General features: G+C 42.3%; 1 protein-coding gene across 1 annotated transcript; it reads right to left on the reverse strand.

The window, feature by feature from the left end:
• Nucleotides 1-2333: 2333 nt before the first annotated feature.
• On the reverse strand, nucleotides 2334-2576 carry SMIM40 (small integral membrane protein 40). The gene has a single exon (XM_065913283.1). It carries the CDS (start codon nucleotides 2574-2576, stop codon nucleotides 2334-2336), a length of 243 nt encoding a protein of 80 aa, XP_065769355.1.
• Between the last annotated feature and the right edge of the window lie 19518 nt (nucleotides 2577-22094).

The raw sequence follows: 22094 nt of genomic DNA on the forward strand, positions 1-22094 counted from the left end.
CCAGTTTCCGGGGCTCAATCGACTGTACCTGTCATTCCCTTCTGGTCTGCGCGCTCCCTTGCAGCTGCCCAGAAGCTACTTCTACATCTCCCAATCATGAAGTCATAACACATGCATACAAACGAGCACAACACGCTATACAAATGTGTTATTATTATTGCGATTGTTGGTGTGCTTTTCAAACTCCACCACAGAACTAATGACCGACCAACCAAATAGGTGGGATCTAGTTGGTTCTCCGTCGTTTTCTGGAGGGGGTTCCCGAGGCGCAGGCGCTGATGACAAGGAGGCTGTGCTTTGTCCAGGAGCTCTAGGGCCTGAGGACAGGCGATGTGGGGAGGGGGCTCTAAGCAGAATCTGTAAGAGCTGTGAGAAGAAACGAGGCTCGTAAAATACCTTGAGTCTCGTCTCCTCCTCTTCCTCTGGGAGAGCTGTTGAAGAAAGAGAGAAGAAACCAACATTGGCGCCCGCCTCGCCCACATCTTCACCCTAAACCAATTTTAGGGACACTGGAGGGGCTCGAAGAGGCAAACCTAGGCCCAAAGGTGAGCTTCTGAGGAAACCGGAAAGGTTAGCATGGTTCCAGTCGCTGAGTTTCCCGCATCCTTGAGAATTCCAGAGATGGTGAGCATCTTGCCACTTTCTAGGACCACAGTCTCTTACATCTCCAAGCCCTCAGAGTTCCAGAACCTCAAACCCTCACTCCCATTAAAGAATCCCACACCACTTCTCTCCAGTCGTCTAAGCCTGTAGTCTTCAAATTGGGGGACATGAAGACTCGCCTAAGGGTACTCGGATTCGGGACATGTAAAAGATTAATTTCCAGATTCTCAGTTTTCCCAAAATTTGTTTTTCTGAATAAATGCCTGCACTAGAGCTTCTTCCTCTACTCTTTTACAATAGACTCTCTCCCTCTCTATTTAAAAAGAAAAGAAAAGATAGTTCTTAGCCATGAAATCTCCTAGGGATAACTTTATCTTGTTTTACCTTGGTTGTTTTTTGTTTGTTTTGGGCCACGCCCTGACTCTTGCAGGGATCTTAGTTCCCCAACCAGGGATGGAACTGGCTCCCAGCGCCAGCAATGAAAGCACCAAGTCCTAACTGATGGACCATCAGAGATTTCCCCTTAGAAAGTGAAGTCGCTCAGTCGTGTCCAACTCTTAGCGACTATGGGATTCTCCACGCAAGAATATTGGAGTGGGTTGCCATTTCCTTCTCCAGGGAATCTTCCGGACCCAGGGATCAAACCCAGGGGTCGAACCCGGATCTCCCTCATTGGAGGCAGACACTTTAACCTCTGAGCCACCAGGGATCTCCCTTACCTTTTCTTAAATAAAGAGACATGTAACAGTATTGTAATGTAATTATCCTCTAATTAAAAAAAGAAGACATGTAGCCTATTTCTTTTAAGGTACCATAAACACCATCTCATCTATCTCATTTTAAATATACTTTTAATATTAATTATTATTATTAAAAGAATATTAATATTCTTGCCTGGAAAATCCCATGGATGAATGAGCCTGGTAGGCTACAGTCCATGAGGTCGCAAAGAGTTTGACCTGACAGCTACTTCACTTTTTTTAATATTAACAGTTATGAAAATGTGTACAATCTTTGTTATTTAATCACTTCTGCTCTCATAATAATTGTAATGATAACCCAGAAGAAATATTTCTAAAAACCTAGAGTTTTATGGTCACAAGAAAGAAAAATATTTTTCATCTCAATTATAATATATATATGTAAGAAAGTGTGATAGGGGACTTCCCTGGTTATCCGGTGGTTAAGACTCTGTGCTTCCATTGCAGGAGGCCTGCCTTAGATCCCTGGTAGAGGAACTAAGATTCCCCCGTGGGTGCAACCAAAGAAAAAAAATTTTTTAAGTCTGATAAACTGGTCAATAAAAAACTTTCAAGTATAAAAGCATAAAATTGTGGGGAAGTCGAATGGTAATAGGAGTTCTAGGAGAATAGAGAATGATGGATTAAGAAAAGCAAAGATTCCCAATTATATTTTTTAATGAGGGCTAGTGGATATCATCACTCTGATATTTCAATTCCCCTGGACACACAAAAGATTGATTTATTTTAAAAAGTGAATATTTTGCATATCCCAGGAATTACATTGTTGGAACAATGTTAATTTATGATGATAAAGTTTAAATGCTTACTTAGAAGTGCTTGAGAAGTACAAACTTTTTTGAAATTTTAAGACAGTTGCTCTCAGCTATCCAAGTGCCCTTCCAAAGCCCCCAACAGTGCCATTTCCCTCCACCCTGTATCCCCTCTCACCTCTGTGGCAGGGCAAGAGTACGTTTATAGGAAAGGTGGTCACAATTCCAGCTCCTCCTCCTTCTCAGGTGTTCTCAGGAGCCAGTCCTCAAACTTTGCCCAAGGTAGCAGCCATAGCAGCTTACAAACAGCCTCCAGCATCAGTAGTGTCACGATGAGGACCAGGAAGATAAAGAAGGCTTTGTCCATGGCCCGCCGCAGGGGACCCCTGGGAGGAGTGGGATGTCGGGCAAATGCCAGGAATACATCCTCCTCATCCACATCGCCCTCCTCCTCGGCCATTCTAACCCACAGTCTGACCGCTGGCTTGAGCGAGGTGGCTGAGATGGAAGTCCTTAGTCAGCCTTGCCAGGATTAAGGAGAGTGATGCCGGCAAGTCCTGCACCTGCCCAGCTTGACCCTAATTCCCCCAACCAAGAGGAAAAAAGGAGAGGAAGGCCTCTGAGTCTTTGAATGCAATGTGAATGATCTGGAATAAATAATTCCTAAACTCTGTCCAGCTTTTGGGCTTCCCAGATGGTTCAGTGATAAAAGAATCCGCCTGCCAATGCAGGAGACACCGTTGGATCCCTGGGTCCGGACGATCCCCTGGAAGAGGAAATGGCAACCCACTCCAGTATTCTTGCCTGGACCCGGAACAGAGGAGGCTGCCTATAATCCATAGAGTTGCAAAGAGTCAGACACCACTGAGCCACTGAGGACGCACACACCCACGTCCAGCTTTTTAACTTGTGTTTCGGGAACTGAAGGCCCAACAGAGACATGCCAGTTACAGCTGCCCAAGTCATTCTAAGTCTGTAAGATTAAGGTTCAAGGCATTAGGCTCCTACAGCCCAGGACCTAGTACCTACTGTGAGCCGGGGTCACTCAACAACCTCAACACTAGGTGGGGCTGGGGGGAGGGGAGGAACGATTAACCTAGGCACGTTTGGGCAGCTGGGCGGGACGCGGGGGTGCGTGTGTGCGGGCGGCGGGGGCGGGACAGGGGGGCCGCAGAAGCTGAGGCGGCTCCAGTCTGCGCAGGCGTAGTTTTTCTCCAGGTCCGGGGCCGCTGAGCTTGCTGCGCCCACACCGGGCACGCTGTCTTTGTGACTTCCAGTACGGTTATAACTGGACTGCGGGTGCCCAAGCGGAGGTTTATAAAAAGAGAAAAACAGTGGTTGGCCAGCGGAGCGACGGTTAACGATAAGGACTTAACTATTGAGGCAATAATAAGGAAGGGTGAGCTGTGCTTGAGGGGGCCTGGTCTGAGAATTGCTGGTGGGAAATGTCAACGAGGACATTGGGACAAGGATTGAAGGCTTTTTCTTGACTCTGTTCCCCAGGCACTGGCCTGAAGCTTCGTGAGGGAAATCAAAGTCCATATGGAGACCTGCCCAACCCCGCCCCCCCAAAAATGGTGGTTGGTAGGTGGAGTGCGGAGGGAGGGAGCAGATCAAGAGGTAATAGACCTCATATCTGGAGTCACTAGGGTCTCTTAGCTAAACTCCACGTTGACCGTGATAAGAAAACAAATTTTCTTGGGAAGACCTTGTTTACCCCAAAATGGTAAAACCAACGGATGTCACAGTTTTGCTTAGAATCAACTCATATTATCGTTTGCTGCCGCCACAGGAAACCACATTACCAGTCAAGAAAAAGAAAGAAACTAGATCACTAGATCGGAGTCCGAACTAATTATTTATATTTTTAAATCACTCACAGCTTTGTTTTTAAAATAATTTTATTTATGGCTGTTCTGGCTCTTTGTGGCTGTGTGGGCATTTTTTCCTAGTTGGGGCAAGGGGGGGAGACTCCCTAGTCGCCTATGCACGGACTTCTCATTGCAGTGGCTTCTCTTCTTGCCGAGCAAGGCCTGTATGTGCGCGTGGGCTTCTTGAGCTCAGTAGTTGCGGCTTCGTCAGCTCTAGAGCACAGGCTCAGTAGTTGTGGCACGTGGGCTTAATTGCTCCCCAACATATGGGATGTTTTCCCGATTAGGGATTGAACCCAGAACGTGTCCCCTGCATTGGCAGAGAGATTCTTTACCACTGAACCACCAGGGAAACTCCATACTAATCATTTATGAGTTGTGTTAATTAAACAAGGAGAACATTAGACTGAGGTGGCTCTGATGCCTGGCAGTCTACTGAAGCCAAACTCTAAACCTATGAATGCCTCAAGATCAGGTAATCAAGAAGCTAGAGGAGGGACTTGCCAGGAGTGGTTAAAAATCTGCACTGTGCACTACAGGTCCCACCGAGTTGGGTAAACTAAGGTCCCAAATGCTGCATGGGCAGGCCCAAACCCGCTCCCCCCACCCGCCAAAAAAAAAGAAACGCTGGAAGACAGTCACACACAGCCAACTGGGCTAACCTATAGCCAACCAAATAATTTCCTTTCTCTGTGTCCACATTTTCTCCATTTAAGTCTTTCCTCTGGGTCAGGTCTGAGGATGTTCAAACTACCCGTGCAGTTGTGCTCCTTTCACAGGTTAGCAAGGTAATGCTCAAATCCTTTAAGCTAGGCTGAACCTACTTCCAAGCCAGTACGTGAACCATGTACTTTCAGATATACACGCTGGATCTAGAAAAGGCGGAGGAACCAGACATCAAATTGCCAACATCCGTTGGATCATAGAAAAAGCAAGAGGATTCCAGAAAAACATCTGCTTCATTGATTGATTACATTAAAGCTTTTGGCTGTGGCTCACAACAAACTGGAAAATTCTTAAAGAGATGGGAATATCAGACAACCTTACCTGCTTCCTGAAAAACCTGTATGCAGGTCAAGAAGCAACAGATAGAACCAGACATGGAAAAACAGTTCAGTTCAGTTGCTCAGTCGTGTCTGACTCTTTGCGACCCCATGGACTGCAGCATGCCAGGCTTCCCTGTCCATCACCAACTCCTGGAGCTTGCTCAAATTCATGTCCATCCAGCCATCAGAGTTGGAGTCAGTGATGCCATCTAGCATTCTCATCCTCTGTCGTCCCTTTCTCCTCCTGCCTTCAGTCTTTCTCAGCATCAGGGTCTTTTCCAATAAGTCAGTTCTTCGAATCACGTGGCCAGAGTATTGGAGCTTCAACTTCAGCATCAGTCCTTCCAATGAATATTCAAGACTGATTTCCTTTAGGAATTACTGGTTGGATCTCATTGGAGTCCAAAGGACTCTCAAGAGTCTTCTCCAGCACCACAGTTTGAAAGCATCAGTTCTTCAGCGCTCAGCTTTCTATATGGTCCAACTCTCACATCCATACATACATGACTACTGGAAGAACCATAGCTTTGACTAGACAAACCTTTGTTGGCAAAGTAATGTCTCTCTTTTTAATAAGCTGCCTAGGTTTGTCATGGGCTTCCCTGATAGCTTAGTTGGTAAAGAATCTGCCTGCAATGCAGGAGACCTGGGTCCGATTCCTGGGTCAGGAAGATCTGCTGGAGAAGGGATAGGCTACGCACTCAAGTATTCTTGGGTTTCTCTTGTGGCTTAGCTGGTAAAGAATCCATCTTCCAATGTGGGAGACCTGGGTTCTATCCCTGGGTTGGGAAGATTCCCTGGAGAAGGGAAAGGCTACCCACTCCAGTACTCTGGCCTGGAGAATTCCATGGACTGTATAGTCCATGGGGTCGCAAAGAGTTGGACACAACTGAGCGATTTTCACTTCATTTCACTAGGTTTGTCATAGCTTTTCTTCCAAGGAGCAAACAAGCATCTTTTACTTTCATGGCCGCAGTCACCATCTGCAGTGATTTTGGAACCCCCCCAAATAAAGTCTCTCACTGTTTCCATTGTTTCCCCATCTATTTGCCATGAAGTGATGGAACTGAATGCCATGATCTTTGCTTTCTGAATGTTGAGTTTTAAGCCAGCTTTTTCACTCTCCTCTTTCACTTTCATCAAGAGGCTGGCTCTTTAATTCTTCTTCGATTTCTGCCCTAAGGGTGGTGTCATCTGCATATCTGAGGTTATTGATATTTCTCCTGGCAATCTTGATTCCTGCTTGTGCTCCATCCAGCTCGGCATGTGGTGTGATGTACTCTGCATAAAAGTTAAACGAGCGGGGTGACAGTGTACAGCTTTGTCTTACTCCTTTCCCAATTTGGAACCAGTCTGTTGTTCCATGTTCAGTTCTAACTGTTGCTTCCTGACCTGCATACAGATTTCTCAGGAGGCAGGTAAGGTGGTCTGGTATTCCCATCTCTTAAAGAGCTTTCCACAGTTTGTTGTCAGCCACACAGTCAAAAGCTTTAGTATATTCAGTGAAGCAGAAGTAGATGTTTTTCTGGAATCCTCTTGCTTTTCCTATGATCCAATGAATGTTGGCAATTTGATCTCTGGTTCCTCCGTCTTTTCTAAATCCAGCTTGAACATCTGGAATTTCTTGGTTCACATACTGTTGAAGCCTCACGTGGAGAATTTTGAGCATTGCTTTGCTAGGATGTGAGATGAGTGCATTGTGTGGTAGTTGGAGCATTCCTTGGCATTACCTTTCTTTGGGATTGGGATGAAAGCTTATCTTTTCCAGTCCAGAGGCCACTGCTGAGTTTTCCAAATTTATGGGCATATTGAGTGCAGCACTTTCACAGCATCATCTTTTAGGATTTGAAATAGCTCAACTGGAATTCCGTCATCTCCACTAGCTTTGTTAGTAGTGATGCTTCCTAAGCCCCACTTGACTTTGCATTCCAGGATGTCTGGCTCTAGGTGAGTGATCACTCTATCTTGGTTATCTGGGTCATTAAGACCTTTTTTGTATAGTTCTTCTGTGTATTCTTGTCACCTTTTCTTAATATCTTCTGCTTCTGTTAGTTCCCTACCATTTCTGTCCTTTATTGAGCTCATCTTTGCATGAAATGTTCCCTGGGTATCTCTGATTTTCTTGAAGAGATCTCTAATCATTCCCATTCTATTGTTTTCCTCTATTTCTTTGCACTGATCACTTAGGAAGGCTTTCTTATCTCTCCTTGCTATTCTTTGGAACTCTGCATTCAGATGGATATATCTTTCCTTTTCTCCTTTGCCTTTTACTTCTCTTCTCTTTTCAGCTATTTGTAAGACTTTTTTGGACTTTTTGCATTTTGCTTTTTTACATTTCTTTTTCTTGGGGATGGTCTTGGTCACTGCCTTCTGTACAGTGTTACAAACCTCCATCCATAGTTTTTCAGGCACTTTATCAGATCTAATCCCTTGAATCTATTTGTCACTTCCACTGTATAATCATAAGGGATTTGATTTAGGTCATAAATGGTCTAGTGGTTTTCCCTACTTTCTTCAATTTAAGTCTGAATTTTGCAATCAGGAGTTCGTGATCTGAGCCACAGTCAGCTTCCTGTCTTGTTTTTGCTGACTGCATAGAACTTCTCCATCTTCGGCTGCAAAGAATATAATCAATCTGATTTTGGTATTGACGGTCTGGTGATGTCCATGTGTAGAGTCTTCTCTTGTGTTGTTGGAAGAGGGTGTTGCTATGACCAGTGTGTTCTCTTGGCACAACTCTGTTATCCTTTGCCCTGCTTCATTTTGTACTCCAAGGCCAAACTTTCCTGTTATTCCAGGTATGTCTTGACTTCCTACTTTTGCATTCCAGTCCCCTATGATGAAAAGGACATCTCTTTTGGGTGTTAGTTCTAGAAGGTCTGGTAGGTCATCATAGAACCGTTCAACTTCAGCTTCTTCAGCATTACTGGTCAGGGAATAGATTTGGATTACTGTGATATTGAATGATATGCCTTGGTAATGAACAGAGATCATTCTGTCATTTTTGAGATTGCACCCAAGTACTGCATTTCGGACTCTTCTGTTGACTATTGCTACTCCATATCTTCTAAGGGATTCTTGCCCACAGTAGTAGATATAATGGTCATCTGAATTAAATTCATCCATTCCAGTCCATTTTAGTTCACTGATTCCTAAAATGTCGATGTTCACTCTTGCCATCTCCTGTTTGACCACTTCCAATTTACCTTGCTTCATGGACCTAACACTCCAGGTTGTTCTTTACAGCATCGGACTTCGCTTCCATACCAGTCACATCCACAACTGGGTGTTGCTTTCACTTTGGCTCTGTCTCTTCATTCTTTCTGGAGTTATTTCTCCACTCTTCTCCAGTAGCATATTGGGCACCTACCGACCTGGGTAGTTCGTATTTCAGTGTCATATCTTTTTGCCTTTTCATAGTGTTCATGGGCTGATTCAAAATTGGGAAAGCAGTAAGACAAGGTTGTATATTGTCATTCTGCTTATTTAACTTCTGTGCAGAGTACATCATGTGTAATGCTGGGCTGAATCACAAGCTAGAATCAAGATTGCCGAGAGAAATATCAACAAACTCAAATATGCAGATGATACCACCCTGATGGCAGAAAGCTAAGAGGAACTGAAGAGCCTCTTGATCAAGGTGAAAGAGGAGAGTGAAAAAACTAGTTTAAAACTCAACATGAAAAAAACTAAGATCATGGCATCTGGTCCCATCACTTGATGGCAAATAGATGGGGGGGAAATGGAAACAGTGGCAGATTTTATTTTCTTGGACTCCAAAATCACTGCAGACAATGACGGCAGTCATGAAATTAAAAGACGTTTGCTCCTTGGGAAAAAAGCTATGACAAACCTAGACAGCATATTAAAAAGCAGAGACAACACTTTGCTTAAAAAGGTTTATCTAGTCAAAGCCATGGTTTTTTCAATAGTCATGTATAGATGTGAGAGTTGGACCATAAAGAAAGCTGAGTGCTGAAGAATTGGTGCTTTCGAACTGTAGTGCTGGAGAAGACTTTTGAGAGTCCCTTGCACAGCAAGGATATCTAACCAGTCTCTGAATATTCATTGGAAGAACTGATGCTGAAGCTGAAGCTCCAACATTTTGGCCTCCTGATACAAAGAGCCAACTCATTGGGAAAGACCCTGATGCTGGGAAAGACTGAGGGCAGGAGGAGAAGGGGGCAACAGAAGATAAAATGGTTGGATGGCATCACCGACTCAATGGACATGAGTTTGAGCAAACTCTGGGAGATAGTGAAGGACAGAGGAAGTCTGGTGTGCTGCAGTCCATGAGGTCGAAAAGAGTTGGACACAACTGAGTGACTGAACAACAACAGCAACCGGTTTGAGGAGTGTTCGTTACCACTTCTGGTTTGACACTATACCATTCTATGCATTTTTGCTCAAGTAAACTTAAAAATTTTAACATGCTTCATTTTAACATTAACAGTTGTGTGAGCAGGACCTTGGACGAGTCACCTGATGTCATGAAGGACAAATGAAATAAGATTTTCTTTTGGGTAAATTATGAAACGGTGTGTAAATATAATGTATCAATTTCTGATACCTTCACTATGTCTCAGATAAGTTTGCAATAATGCCACCCAAACACATTCATCATCTCCTTATAGTTCCTTCCCCATGGTAGGTTCAAAACTAGGATCTTGTGTAATACATAAACTCAGCACTTTATTGAATTTAAAAATTTTTGAAGCAATTTAAAACTTACAGAAAACATTTAAGAACAATACCAGGGACTCTGGTTGCCGGGAGCCGTTATGGGGGGTCCCGCCCGTGACGAGGTCATGAAGAAAATACTGGGCAGGCAAGGCCGTCCGGGACCCCATCCATGACGAGGTCACGAGGAAAGAACCTGACAGGCAAGGCCATCTAGGATAAGGGACCCTCCAGGTTGGCCTCGACCTCTACCCCACCCTGTATCCTCCCCGCTATTTCTGCTGTTGTTCTTGTTTGCCCTATTGCAGATTTTTGTGTTGCCTGCCAAGAGCTCTCCTGCTCCTCTTTCACTGAATGAGGACCAACTTAAAACCCTAATTAATAAACCTCCTGGACGCTGGTACCCTATGAAGAGGCCAGGGATCAAGGAAATGCTTCAATTCAAACCCTTTTGCTGGCATTCTGGCTTGTTTGATAAATGTGTGCTCTCATTGCACAAAATGCTCATGATTGTTCTAAACATCCTAAACACAGTACACTAACAAAAGAAACTATTAAGCTTAGGTCCCTCCGCAGGGTGAGAAAAGCCCCACAAATATTATAGCCACATATGTGCCTAATAGAAAATAGGTTAGATAGAGATTAGCTGATGACTTTTTGCAGGTAATTAACTTTTGGACTAAGAGCCTGTTTTGTGCCATATCTGCTGTTTTTGCAATCCTTTGCATTTCTGTTCTGTAAAAAATGTAATCCTATCTAGTTCCCTTGGAGATGACACCTAACAGAAAGAAAATAGATCAAGCACAAAAAAGACAGGGTCGGCTACTGAAGTTGCTTAAAGTTGCACCAGGTGCAAGCCATAAATTGTCAACAGGCCTGATAGCCAAAAGATATTATACATAGAGATTAACCTTAAAAAAGGCCCTAATAGGCACAGAGCCCTTTGGGGGGTGAGAAAGCCCTATTAGAGAATACAAAAAAAATATTGTTTTAAAAGTGATTATTAGATTAACGTTTGATTGATGTTAATGTGCTGAGGTTGTGCAGTGGAAACTATTGTTAATATAGTTGGAGATCTAGAAAAATAAGTGTTTAGCCCTAGTGTAAAAACAATAAGATAATTGTTAATTTTAACCAGGAGTGAGTGCTAAACAGGGGCTGCCTCACCAGAGTCACAGAGTCTTTGTGTGTTAAAACTTTTTAGATAAATTTAGCTGAGAACTTCTGCAAAAAGACTGACTTTTATGTTAACAAGATTGTATTTTTATTATGTTGCAACCTGCTGTATCATGAGACTGCCAATTTTCTGTTTTCTGCTAACCTCAAGGCCAGAAGATAATGTACAAAAAAATCTATGGAAAAAGACTCTCATAAACAAAAATATACAGAGCACACCTGGTTTCGTGAAGGACAAGCTGATGTAATGTTAAACTAAGTCTGTGTGCTTATCTGCCCCTTAGAAATGTACCCACTTAGGGTATAAAGGCTACGGTGAAAAATAAAGCAACTGCCAGACTCTGCTGCACATTCCTGGTCTGGTCTCTTTCTTTCTTTCTCTCTCTCTCCCTAGCAGACTTGGCCCTATCAAGGCCGGTCCCACGTGTCTCTCTCTTGCCGACGCCGTTCATCCTGAGGGCTCCCCTGGATCCTGCTGGGGCTGGACCCCGGCATCTGGTGTCCTTTCCCCCCAGTTCCCCATTTGTCAACATTTGGCTCTGTTTGCTTACTTCTCTCAACCCCAACATAACCATCTGTTATGAGCTGAATTGTGTCTCCAAAATTCAAATATTGAAACCTTAACTCCCAGTACCTCCAGATATGATCTTATTTGGAAATAGGGTTGTTGCAGATGTAATTGGTTAAATTAAATTGAAATCATACTACAGTAAGTGGACCCTTAATTCAATATGACTGATGTTCTTATAAAGGGAAATTTGGACACAGACCTGCATATCATGAGAATATCATGTGAACATGAAGGCAGAGATAGGGTTTCTGTTTCTACAAGCCAAGGAACGCCAAAGATTGCCAACAGACCATGAAAAGTTACGGGAGAGGCATGGTATAGACTTTTCTGTCATAGCCCTCGGAGAGAACCAACCCTGCCGACACTTATTTTTCTTTTTTTTTTCCCCCGACACTTAGTTTCCTGACTTCTAGCCTACGGAATTGTAAGACAATCAATTTCTGTGGTTTAAGCCACCCTGTTTGTGGGACTTTGTTGTGGCAAAGTCCTAGGAAAGTAATACACCATCCTATTCAGGAAACCAACACGAGTGTCCAGTTCATAGGTACCATTCACATTTTATCCACTCTCCCATTAATGGCTCTTGTTTTTTCTGGTCTAGGATCACACATAGCATTTGGTTGTCACCTACCTGCAGTCTCCTTCAATGTGAGCAGCACTTCTGTATTTCTCCGTCTTCCATGAATCACTTTTAAAGAGTATAAGCTTTTCATTTCTGTAAGATGTCTCTTATAGAGACAAACCTCAGTGCATGTAAGGGGAAGAGAGAAATAATGTGCCCTTCTGCTTGTATCACATTAGAAGTTACAGGAGATGAAACCATCTCACTGTTGATGCTGCCAGACCAGTCTGGCAGGTTTCTCCACCGTAAAGCCGTAACTATCCCTTTGTAGTTCCCAAGTATCTGGGACATCATCAAATCTCCACCTTTTTGCTTTATCATCATTCACTGATGACTCTCATCAGAATAAGCATGAAGATGCTTATTAAATGGTGATTTTTTTTATCATCATTTTTTTTTTCAGTTTTCAGTAAACAGTCTGCTATAAAGAGAAATTTCTTTCTCCTTTCTTTATTTATGTCATATGAACTCATTGATTCCTATTTTATTCAATGAATTGTAATCCATTATTACCATAAGTATTTATATTGTCTGGGCCCATGCATTTCTATTTTGTTTCATTAATTGTAATCAGTTACTATTATCATCTTCAATTTTATGCACAAGTTATTCCAAATTTGGGCATCTCCAGGTTCCAAGCTTTATGCCCACCAGCCCCTACCACTCCCACAGGAGGGGACGGGAAGCCCATGGGCCTGCTGGTGCAAGTGAAGTCCACAGGCAGGAGCATCTGAGCTGCTCCAGCAGCAGTGCCCCATGGGTTCCTAGCTGGTGCAGGGAGAGAGGAGTGGGAAGCATTTCCCTGATAGTGGTTTGGACCCCTCTACTTGTCATCAGGCACCACTGAGGAGGTCCTGTGCAAGCTGGGGAAGCAGTGAGACATCCTGGTGCTGATGGGGGTGAAGATGAAGAATGTGAAGAGCAGCATCCTCACCTGTGTCTCAAGAGCTCGGCGAGAAGAATCACCTGCTGGCCATTAGCTGTGTGTGTGTGCTCAGTCATGTCCGACTCTTTGTGACCCTTTGGACTGTAACCCGCCAGGCTCCTCTGTCTATGGGATTTCTCAGGCAAGAATATTGAAGCAGGTTGCCTTTTCCTACTCCAGGGGATCCTCCCAACCCAGGGATTGAACCCACGTCTCCTGTGTCCCTTGCATTGCAGGTGGATTCTTTACCACTGAGCCATCGTAGAAGTCTTTCTGCCCATGGCTATCATTTACAAAAAGTGACAGAATGTGAACAAGTTCCCTTTTGGCCTTTGGGACTCCAAGACCCCTGCTGGTTTAGACCTCAGGCCCCTGCTGTTGAGCACTGTTTGACAGTGCTGAGGCTTAGGGTAGTTGGACTCTTGCTGGTGACTTGGCACCCTCTCTTGTTGCCTCCTGAAGCAAGGTCCTGAAGTCTGGGACCTCAGACTCTGCACTGGTGACACCAGCAATTATGACTTTATCTACCTTTCCCCACCTTCACCCCCACCCCACCCCCCAAGTTTATATTGCATGTTCTGGAAAAGCAGAACCTTCAGAACTACTTAACTTGAAACTCATCCCCTACGGATGCAGACAGAATGCTCATGACTAGCGATTTGGGAAGACAACACTTTGAGTTTGGCCAGCAATCAGAGACAACTCTTCTGTGTGTAGTGATAAGAGATCCAAGTAACATAAGTTCTCCTACTTTCTGTGCCTCCCCCCCACCCCGCCCCCATCCCAAAGCAGTTTCTTGGGGGAACTGGCAGATCTCTGCTTCTTCCTCCTAGGACCTCCTCTCAGAAGGCCATATAGGGAAATCTTGGTGACTTGTTGATGAGGGTCCAGTTTGCCAGGGACTTCGGTATATCCTGTTATGTTTGCTACAGATTCTATTTTTTGTACAATTAGTCAGATTAAAGTTCTCACTGTGTGTTTTTGGCAAAATGAATTAAACAGAAAGTAAGGTTAAAAAAATCATCCCAGTTTGGCAAATGGGAAAGTCCTTCAAGCTAGCTCCTGTGTCCTTCTGCAATATCCTCAACATTATTTGATCATTTCCTTACTTTCTTTTTTCTTAAATTTTATTATTTTTTTAACACCAAAAACATTTTGTATTGAGATATAGCCAATTAACAATGTTGTGATAGTTTCAGGTGAAGAGCAAAGGGACTCAGCCATACACATACATGTATCCATTCTCCCCCAAACCCCTCTCCCATCCAGACTGGCACATAACATTGAGCAGAGTTCCATGTGCTATACAATAGGTCTTTGTTGGTTATCCATTTTAAATGTAGCAGTGTGTACCTGACTCTCCCAAAGCCCCAGCTATCCCTTTACCCGTGGCAACCATAAGTTTGTTTTCTAAGTCTGTGATTTTCTTTCTGCTTTGTAAAGAAGTTCTTTTGTGTTATTTCCTTTTAGATTCCACATATGAGGGATGTCATATATGTCTCCTTCTCTATCTGATATACTTCACTCAGTATGACACTCTCTAGGTCCGTCCATGTTGCTGTAAATGGCCTTATCTCATTCTTTTTAATGGCAGAGTAATATTCCATTGTATATGTGTACCACATTTTCTTTGTCCATTCCTCTATCAATGGACGTTAAGGTTGCTTCCCTGTCTTGGCTATCGTAAACAGTGCTGCAATGAACACTGGGGGACCTGCATCTTTGGGGGCCATGTTTTTCTCTGGATATATGCCCAGGAGTGAGGTTGTAGGTAGCTCTATTTTTAGTTTCTTAAGGAAACTCCATACTGTTCTCCATACTGGTTATACCAATTTACATTCCCATCAACAGTGCAGGAGGGTTCCCTTCTCTCCATACCCTCTCTAGCATTTGTTGTTTTTGGATTTTTTTAATGATAGCCATTCTGACCAGTGTGTGGTGATACCTCACTGTAGTTTTGACTTGCATTTTTCTAATAATTAGTGATGTTGAACATCTCTCCATGTACCTAATTACCATCTGTGTGTCCTCTTTGGAGAAATGTCTATTCAGGCCTTCTGCCCATATTTTTAGTCGGTTGTTTGTTTTGATGCTCTTAAGTGTTATAGGTTGTTTGTAAATTTTGGAGACCAATTCCTTATTGATCACATTTACAAATATTTTCTCCCAATCTGTGGATTGTCTTTTTATTTTGTTTATTGTTCCCTTTGCTCTACAAAAACTTTTGAGTTTAAGTAGGTCCCATTTATTTAGTTTTGTTTTTATTTCCATTATCTGAGAGATGGATCAAAAAAGATGTTGCTGTGATTTATATCAGAGAGTGTTCTGCCTATGTTTTCTTCTAGGAGTTTTACGGTCTCACGTTTAGGCCTTTAATCCATCTTGAGCTTACTTTTGCATATAGAGTTAAGGGATGATCTAATTTCATTTTTAAAAATTTATTTATTTATTTATTTGGATTCACCAGATTTTAGTAGCAGCATACAAATTCTTAGTTGGGGCATGTTGGACCTAGTTCCCTGACCAGGGATCGAACCCAGGCCCCCTGCATTGGGAGTGAGGAGTCTTAGTCACTGAACCACCAGGAAGTCCGTAATTTCATTTTTTCACACGTGGTTGTCCAGTTTTCACAGCACCATTTGTTGAAGAGACTGTCTTTCCAACATTGTGTTGTTTTGCCTCCTTTGTCATATTTTAATTGACTGTAAGAACATGGGCTTATTTCTGGGTTTTCTATCCTATTCCATTGGTCTATATTTCTATTTTTGTGCCAATACCATACTGTTTTGATGACTTTAGCTTTGTAGTATAGTCTGAAATCAGGGTGCCTGATTGCTCCAGCTCCATTTTTCTTTTTCAAGATTGCTTTGCTATTCAGGGTCTTGTGTCTCTATAAAATTTTTGAGATTTTTTTGTTCTAGTTCTGTGAAAAATGCCATTGGTAATTTGATAGGGATTTTACTGAATCTGTAGGTTGCCTTGGGTAGTATAGTAATTTTGACAAAATTGATTCTTCTACTCCATGAACATGGTATATTTTTCCATCTGTTTATGTCTTCTTGGATTTCTTTCACCAGCACCTTATGGTTTTTGTAGTACAGGTCTTTTGTCTCCTTAGGTAGGTTTATACCTAGGTATTTTATTCTTTAGATGCAGTAGTAAATAGAATTGCTTCTTGAATTTCTCTTTTATGATCTTTCATTGTTAGTGTATAGAAATGCAACAGACTTCTGTGTATTAATTTTATAACCTGCGACCTTACCAAATTCATTGATGAGTTCTAGTAGTTTTCTGGTAGCATCTTTAGGATCTTTTATGTACAGTATCATGTCATCTGCAAACAGTGACAGTTTAACTTCTTTTCCAATTTGGACTCCTTTTACTTCTTTTTCTTCTCTAATTGCTGCAGCTAGGACTTCCAAAACTATGTTGACTAAAAGTGGTGAGAGTGGACATCCTTGTCTTGTTCCTGATGTTAGGGTTCCTGGAATGCTTTCAGCTTTTCACCATTGAGTATGATGCTAGCTGTAGGTCTGTCATATGTTATATGGCCTTTATTATGTTGAGGTATGTAGGCTCTATGCTCACTTTCTGGAGTGTTTTTATCATAAATGGGTGCTGAATTTTGTCAAAAGATTTTCTGCATCTGTTGAGATGATCATATGGTTTTTGTTCTTCAATTTGTTGACATGGTGTATCACATTCATTGACTTGCAGATCTTAAAAAAATCCTTGCATTCCTGGGATGAATCCCACTTGATCATGGTGTATGGTCTTTTTAATGTATTGCTGGATATGGATTGCTAGTATTTCGTTGAGAATTTTTGTATCTATGTTCACCAGTGATATTGGCCTGTAAGTTTCTTTTTTTGTGGTATCTTTGTCTGGTTTTAGTATCAGGGTAATGGTAGCCTTGTGAAATGAGTTGGGAAGTTTTCCTTCCTCTGTGACTTTTTGGAATAGTTTCAGAAGGATAGGTGTTAACTCTTTTCTAAATATTTGACAAAATTCACCTGAGAAGCCGTCGGGTCCTGGACTTTTGTTTGTTGGGAGGTTTTTAATCACTGTTTCAATTTCAGTGCTTGTGATTGGTCTGTTCATATTTGCCATTTCTTCTTGGTTCAGTCTAGGGAGGCTGTACCTTTGTAAGAATTTGTCCATTTCTTCTAGGTTGTCCATTTTATTGGCATATGGCTGTTTACAGTAGTCTCTTATGATCCTTGGTATTTCTTTGGAGTCAGTTGTAGCTTCTCCTTTTTCATTTCTAATTTTACTGATTTGAGTTCTCTCTCTTTTTTTCTTGATGAGTCTGACTAAAGGTTTATCAATTTTGCTAATCATCTCAAAGAACCAGCTTTTAGTTTCATCGATCTTTGTGATTGTTTTCTTTGTCTCTATTTCATTTATTTATGCTCTGATCTTTATGATTTTCTTCCTCATAGTAACTTTAGGTTGGACTTGTTCTTCTTTTTCTAGTTGTTTTAGGTATAAGGTTAGGTTGTTTATTTGAAAATTTTCTAGTTTCTTGAGGTAAGATTATACTGCAATAAACTTCCCTCTTAGAACAGTTTCTACTGCTTGCCTAAGTTTTGGACCATTATGCTTTCATTTTCATGTGTCTCTAGGTATTTTTTTAATTTCTACTTTGATTTCTTCAGTGATCCAGTGGTTGTTCAGTAGCATATTGTTTAGCCATCACGTGTTTGTGTTTCTTAGAGTTTTTTCTTGTAGTTTATTTCTAATCTCACAGTGTTGTGATCAGAAAAGATGCTTGGTATGATTTCAGTTTTCTTAAATTTATCAAGGCTCACCTTGTGGCCAAGTATGTGGTCAATCCTGGAGAATGTTCTGTGTGCACTTGAGAAACAGATGTACTCTGCTGCTCTTGGATGGAATGCTCTGTAAATATCAATTAAGTCCAACTCGTCCAAAGTGTCATTTAAGGCCTGTGTTTTCTTATTGACTTTCTGTCTGGATGATCTCTCCATTGATGAATGTGGGGTATTAAAGTCTCTCACTATTCTTGTGTTACTGTCAATTTTCCCCTTTATGTTTGTTAATATTTGCCTTATGTATTGAGGTGCTCCTATGTTGGATGCATATATGTTATAAATGCTATAACTTCTTGGATTGAACACTTGATCATTATATAGTCTATTTATTTGTCTCTTATAGCAGTCTTTGTTTTAAAGTCTATTTTTCTAATATGAGTATTGCTACTCCAACTTTCTTATGATTTCCATTTGCATGAAATACCATCTCCCATCCCCTTACTTTCAGTCTGTAAGTGTCTGAGGTGGGTCTCTTGTAGACAACATACATATGGGACTTGTTTTTGTATCCACCCAGCCAATCTATGTCTTTTGGTTGGTGCATTTAATCCATTTATACTTAATTATCAATATGTATGATCCTATTACCATTTTGTTCATTGTTTTGGGTTTATTTTTGTAGATCTTTTCCTTCTCTTGTGTTTCCTGCCTAGAGAATTTCTTTAGAATTTATTGTAAAACTGGTTTAGTGGTGCTGAATTCTCTTAACTTTTTGAGGAAAGCTTTTGATTTCGCCATCAAATTTGAATGAGAGCCTTGCTGGGTATTCTTGGTTGTAGGTTCTTCCCTTTCATCATTTGGAATATATCGTGCCATTCTCTTCTGGCTTGTAGAGTTTCTGTTGAGAAATTGGCTGATAACCTTATAGGATTTCTCTTGTGTGTTGTCTTTTTTCCCTTGTTGTTTTTAATACTTTATCTTTGTCTTTAATTTTTGCCAGTTTGATTATTGTGTGTCTCGGTATGTTCCTCCTTGTGTTTATCCTGCCTGGGACTCACTGTGCTTCCTGGACTTCGTTGACTATTTTCTTTCCCATGTTGGGGACATTTTCAGCTAATTATCTCTTCAAATATTTTCTCAGGTCCTTTCTCTCTTCTCCTTCTGGGACTCTTATAATGTGAATATTAGTGCATTTAATATTGTCCTAGAGGTCTCTTAGGCTGTCTTCATTTCTTTTCATTCTTTTTTCTATATTCTGTTTTGCAGCAATGATTTCCATCATTCTGTCTTCCAGGTCACTAATCAGTTCTTCTGCCTCTGTTGTTCTGCTATTGATTCCTTCTAGTGTATTGTTCATCTCTTTTTGTTTGTTCTTTAGTTCTTCTGGGTCTTTGGTAAACATTTCTTGCATCTTCTCCATTCTTTTCCCAAGATCTGGGTTATCTTCACTATCATTCTTCTGAATTCTTTTCTAGGAGGTTGCCTGTCTCCACTACATTTAGTTGTTTTTCTGAGGATTTATCTTGTTCTTTCATCTGGAACATATTCCTATTTCTTTTCATTTTGGTTAGTTTTCTGTGGTCTTAGTTCTGGAGGCTGCTGGGATTGTAGTTCTTATTTTTTCTGTTTTCCCTCTGGTGGATAAGGATAAGGGACTTGCATCAAGCTTCTTGATGTGAAGGACTGGTTGTGGGGAAAAGTGGATCTTGCTCTGGTGGACAGGCCTTTGCTCAGTAAAACTTTAATCCAATTGTCTGCTGATGGCTGGGGCTGCACACCCTCCCTGTTGGTTGTTTGGCCTGAGGTGGCCCCATCCTGGAGTCTACAGGCTCTATGCTAGGGCTCTTGGAAAAGACTTCCAAGGGGCCTTACACTGAGATGCATCTCCCAGTGATGCCAAGCAGAGCCCTGTGGGACTCCAGGGCACAGGGGCCTTTTTGTTCCCCATTCCTTGTAGGCAGGACTCTGGCCTGTGTGAACTGGGACTCTGGCCTGTGTGAACTGGAACTCTGACCAGAACTCTGGCTTGGAACTCATGACCTCTGAGATCCAAAGGGCGGAACAGTTGCTAATCAAAGGAGAAGAAGCAACAAAACCACCTGAGGCAGAGGTTCATCAGGATTAAGAGATGAACCACCCAGGACCCTGCATACACCCTTATCTTGTCAGCAACCCCACCTTTGGAAACTGCAGAAGAAAGAATACAAGACTGTTACTGCCTTGATCCTTATCACATACTCCTGCCTGACTATATAACCTTTCCCTACTCGCCAGGGAAGGGGAACACAGCTCTTGAGACACGAGCCTACTGTGTTCACCCTTTGCCTGGGAAAGTAATGAGAGCTGCTCTTTCTTTCTCCTCCATAACTCTGTCTGCATTTGTTTGGCCTTGGTCCATAAAGGACCAAGATTTTGGCAACACCAAGACTGCTGCTGCCAGTGCCCCTGTCCCTAGGGCGGGCCACTGCAGACCCACGCCTCTGCAGGAGAGCCTCAAACACTCACAGGTAAGTCTGGCTCAGTCTCCTGTGGGGGTCACTCTTCCTTTCCCCTTGGTCCTGGTGCACACAAGGTTTTGTTTGTGCCCTCCAAGAGTGGAGTCTGTTCCTCCTAGTCCCGTGGAGCTCCTGTAATCAAGTCCCACTGGCCTTCAAAGTCAGATTCCCTTGGGATTCGCAATACCTTGGTTGGATCCCCCCGTCTAGGGAGCCTGATGTGGGATCTAGAACCTTCACAACAGTGTGAGAGTTTCTTTGGTATTATTGTTCTCCAGTTTGTGGGTCACCCACTCAGTGGGTATAGAATTTTATTATTGTGATTGTGTCACTCCTACCATTTCGTTGTGGCTTCTTCTTTGTCCTTGGATGCAGGGTATCTTTTTTTTGGTAGGTTCCAGTGTCTTCCTGTTGATGGTTGTTCAAAAGCTAGTTGTGATTTTGGTGCTCTGGAAGAAAAAGACGAGTGCACATCCTTCTACTCTGTCATCCTGGACCAGTCTCTTTCCTTACTTTCTGGTACAAAAGGCAATCTAGGCTCAATTTGTTCTTTTCCTGACTTAGCCCAAGAAACAACCATTTCTTCAAGGGGCTCTGACTTCTTTTAACAAAAGATAGTATTTGAAAGGGGCTTCCCAGGTAGCTCAGCTGGTAAAGAATCCATCTGCAATGCAGGAGACCCCAGTTTGATTCCTGGATTGGAAAGATTCCCCTGGAGGAGGGCATGGCGACCCACCCCAGTATTCTTGCCTGGAGAATTCCCATGGACAGAGGAGCCTGGTGAACTACAGTTGATGAGGTCACAAAGAGTCGGACACGACTGAGTGATGAAGCACAGCACAGAGCAGTATTTGGAAACCAGTGCCAGATGTTCTCATTGCTACTATGATGCCATTGTCTCTAGGCCTTCTCAGCAGACAAAACTAAGAAATAAGTGAATTTACTGTGTATGTACACACACACACACACACTACTCCAGTCACTTTTGCCACCTAACATACCACCACCAAAACTGATATAGAATACTGCATTAGAAAGGACATGGTGAGGCTGGCTTGTCTTTGCTCAGTGATGCCTTGGTCCTTATCTGAGGACACTTAAAGGCTGAGGGTGACTTAACTGATAAGAGCTGGGATCATCTGGAATCACTTTCTTTTACACATCTGACAGTTGATGCTTTCTGTCAGCTGGTTCTTTGCTACGGCTGTTGGCTAGAACACTTACACGTGTCCTCTCCAAGCAGCCTGTGTTTCTTCATGGCATGGGAACCTTGAAATAAAATTCTTACATGGCATTCATGGCTCCAAAGGTATGTTGCAGTGAATAAGGCAGAAGTTATATCATCTTTCATGAGCTAGCCTCGGAAATCATGCAGCATGACTTCTGTTTCATTCTATTGGTTTCAAGACACTTACAAACCCATTTAGATTCATGGAGGGGAGGTATGGACCTCACAAACTCACCTCTTTTTTAATCAATTAATTAGGCTGCAGGATCTTACTTGCAGCATGCAGGATCATTAGTCAAGGCATGTAGGATCTAGTGCCCTGACCAGGGATACAACCCAGACCCCCTATGTTAGGACTGTGAAGTTAGCCACTGGACCTCCAAGGGAATTCCCAATCCACCTCTTTTTAAAAAAATTTATTGAAGTATATCTGATTTCCCACATTGTGTTAATTTCTGCTATAGAGCAGAGTGATTCAGTTAAACATACATATATTCTCTTTCATATTGTTTTCCATTATAGTTTGTCACAGAATATTGAATATAGCTCCCAGTGCTATCCAGTAAGACCATGTTGTTTATCCATCTTATAT

Source organism: Muntiacus reevesi, chromosome 20, assembly GCF_963930625.1.
Source record: "Muntiacus reevesi chromosome 20, mMunRee1.1, whole genome shotgun sequence".
In the NCBI taxonomy this organism is placed as follows: domain Eukaryota; kingdom Metazoa; phylum Chordata; class Mammalia; order Artiodactyla; family Cervidae; genus Muntiacus; species Muntiacus reevesi.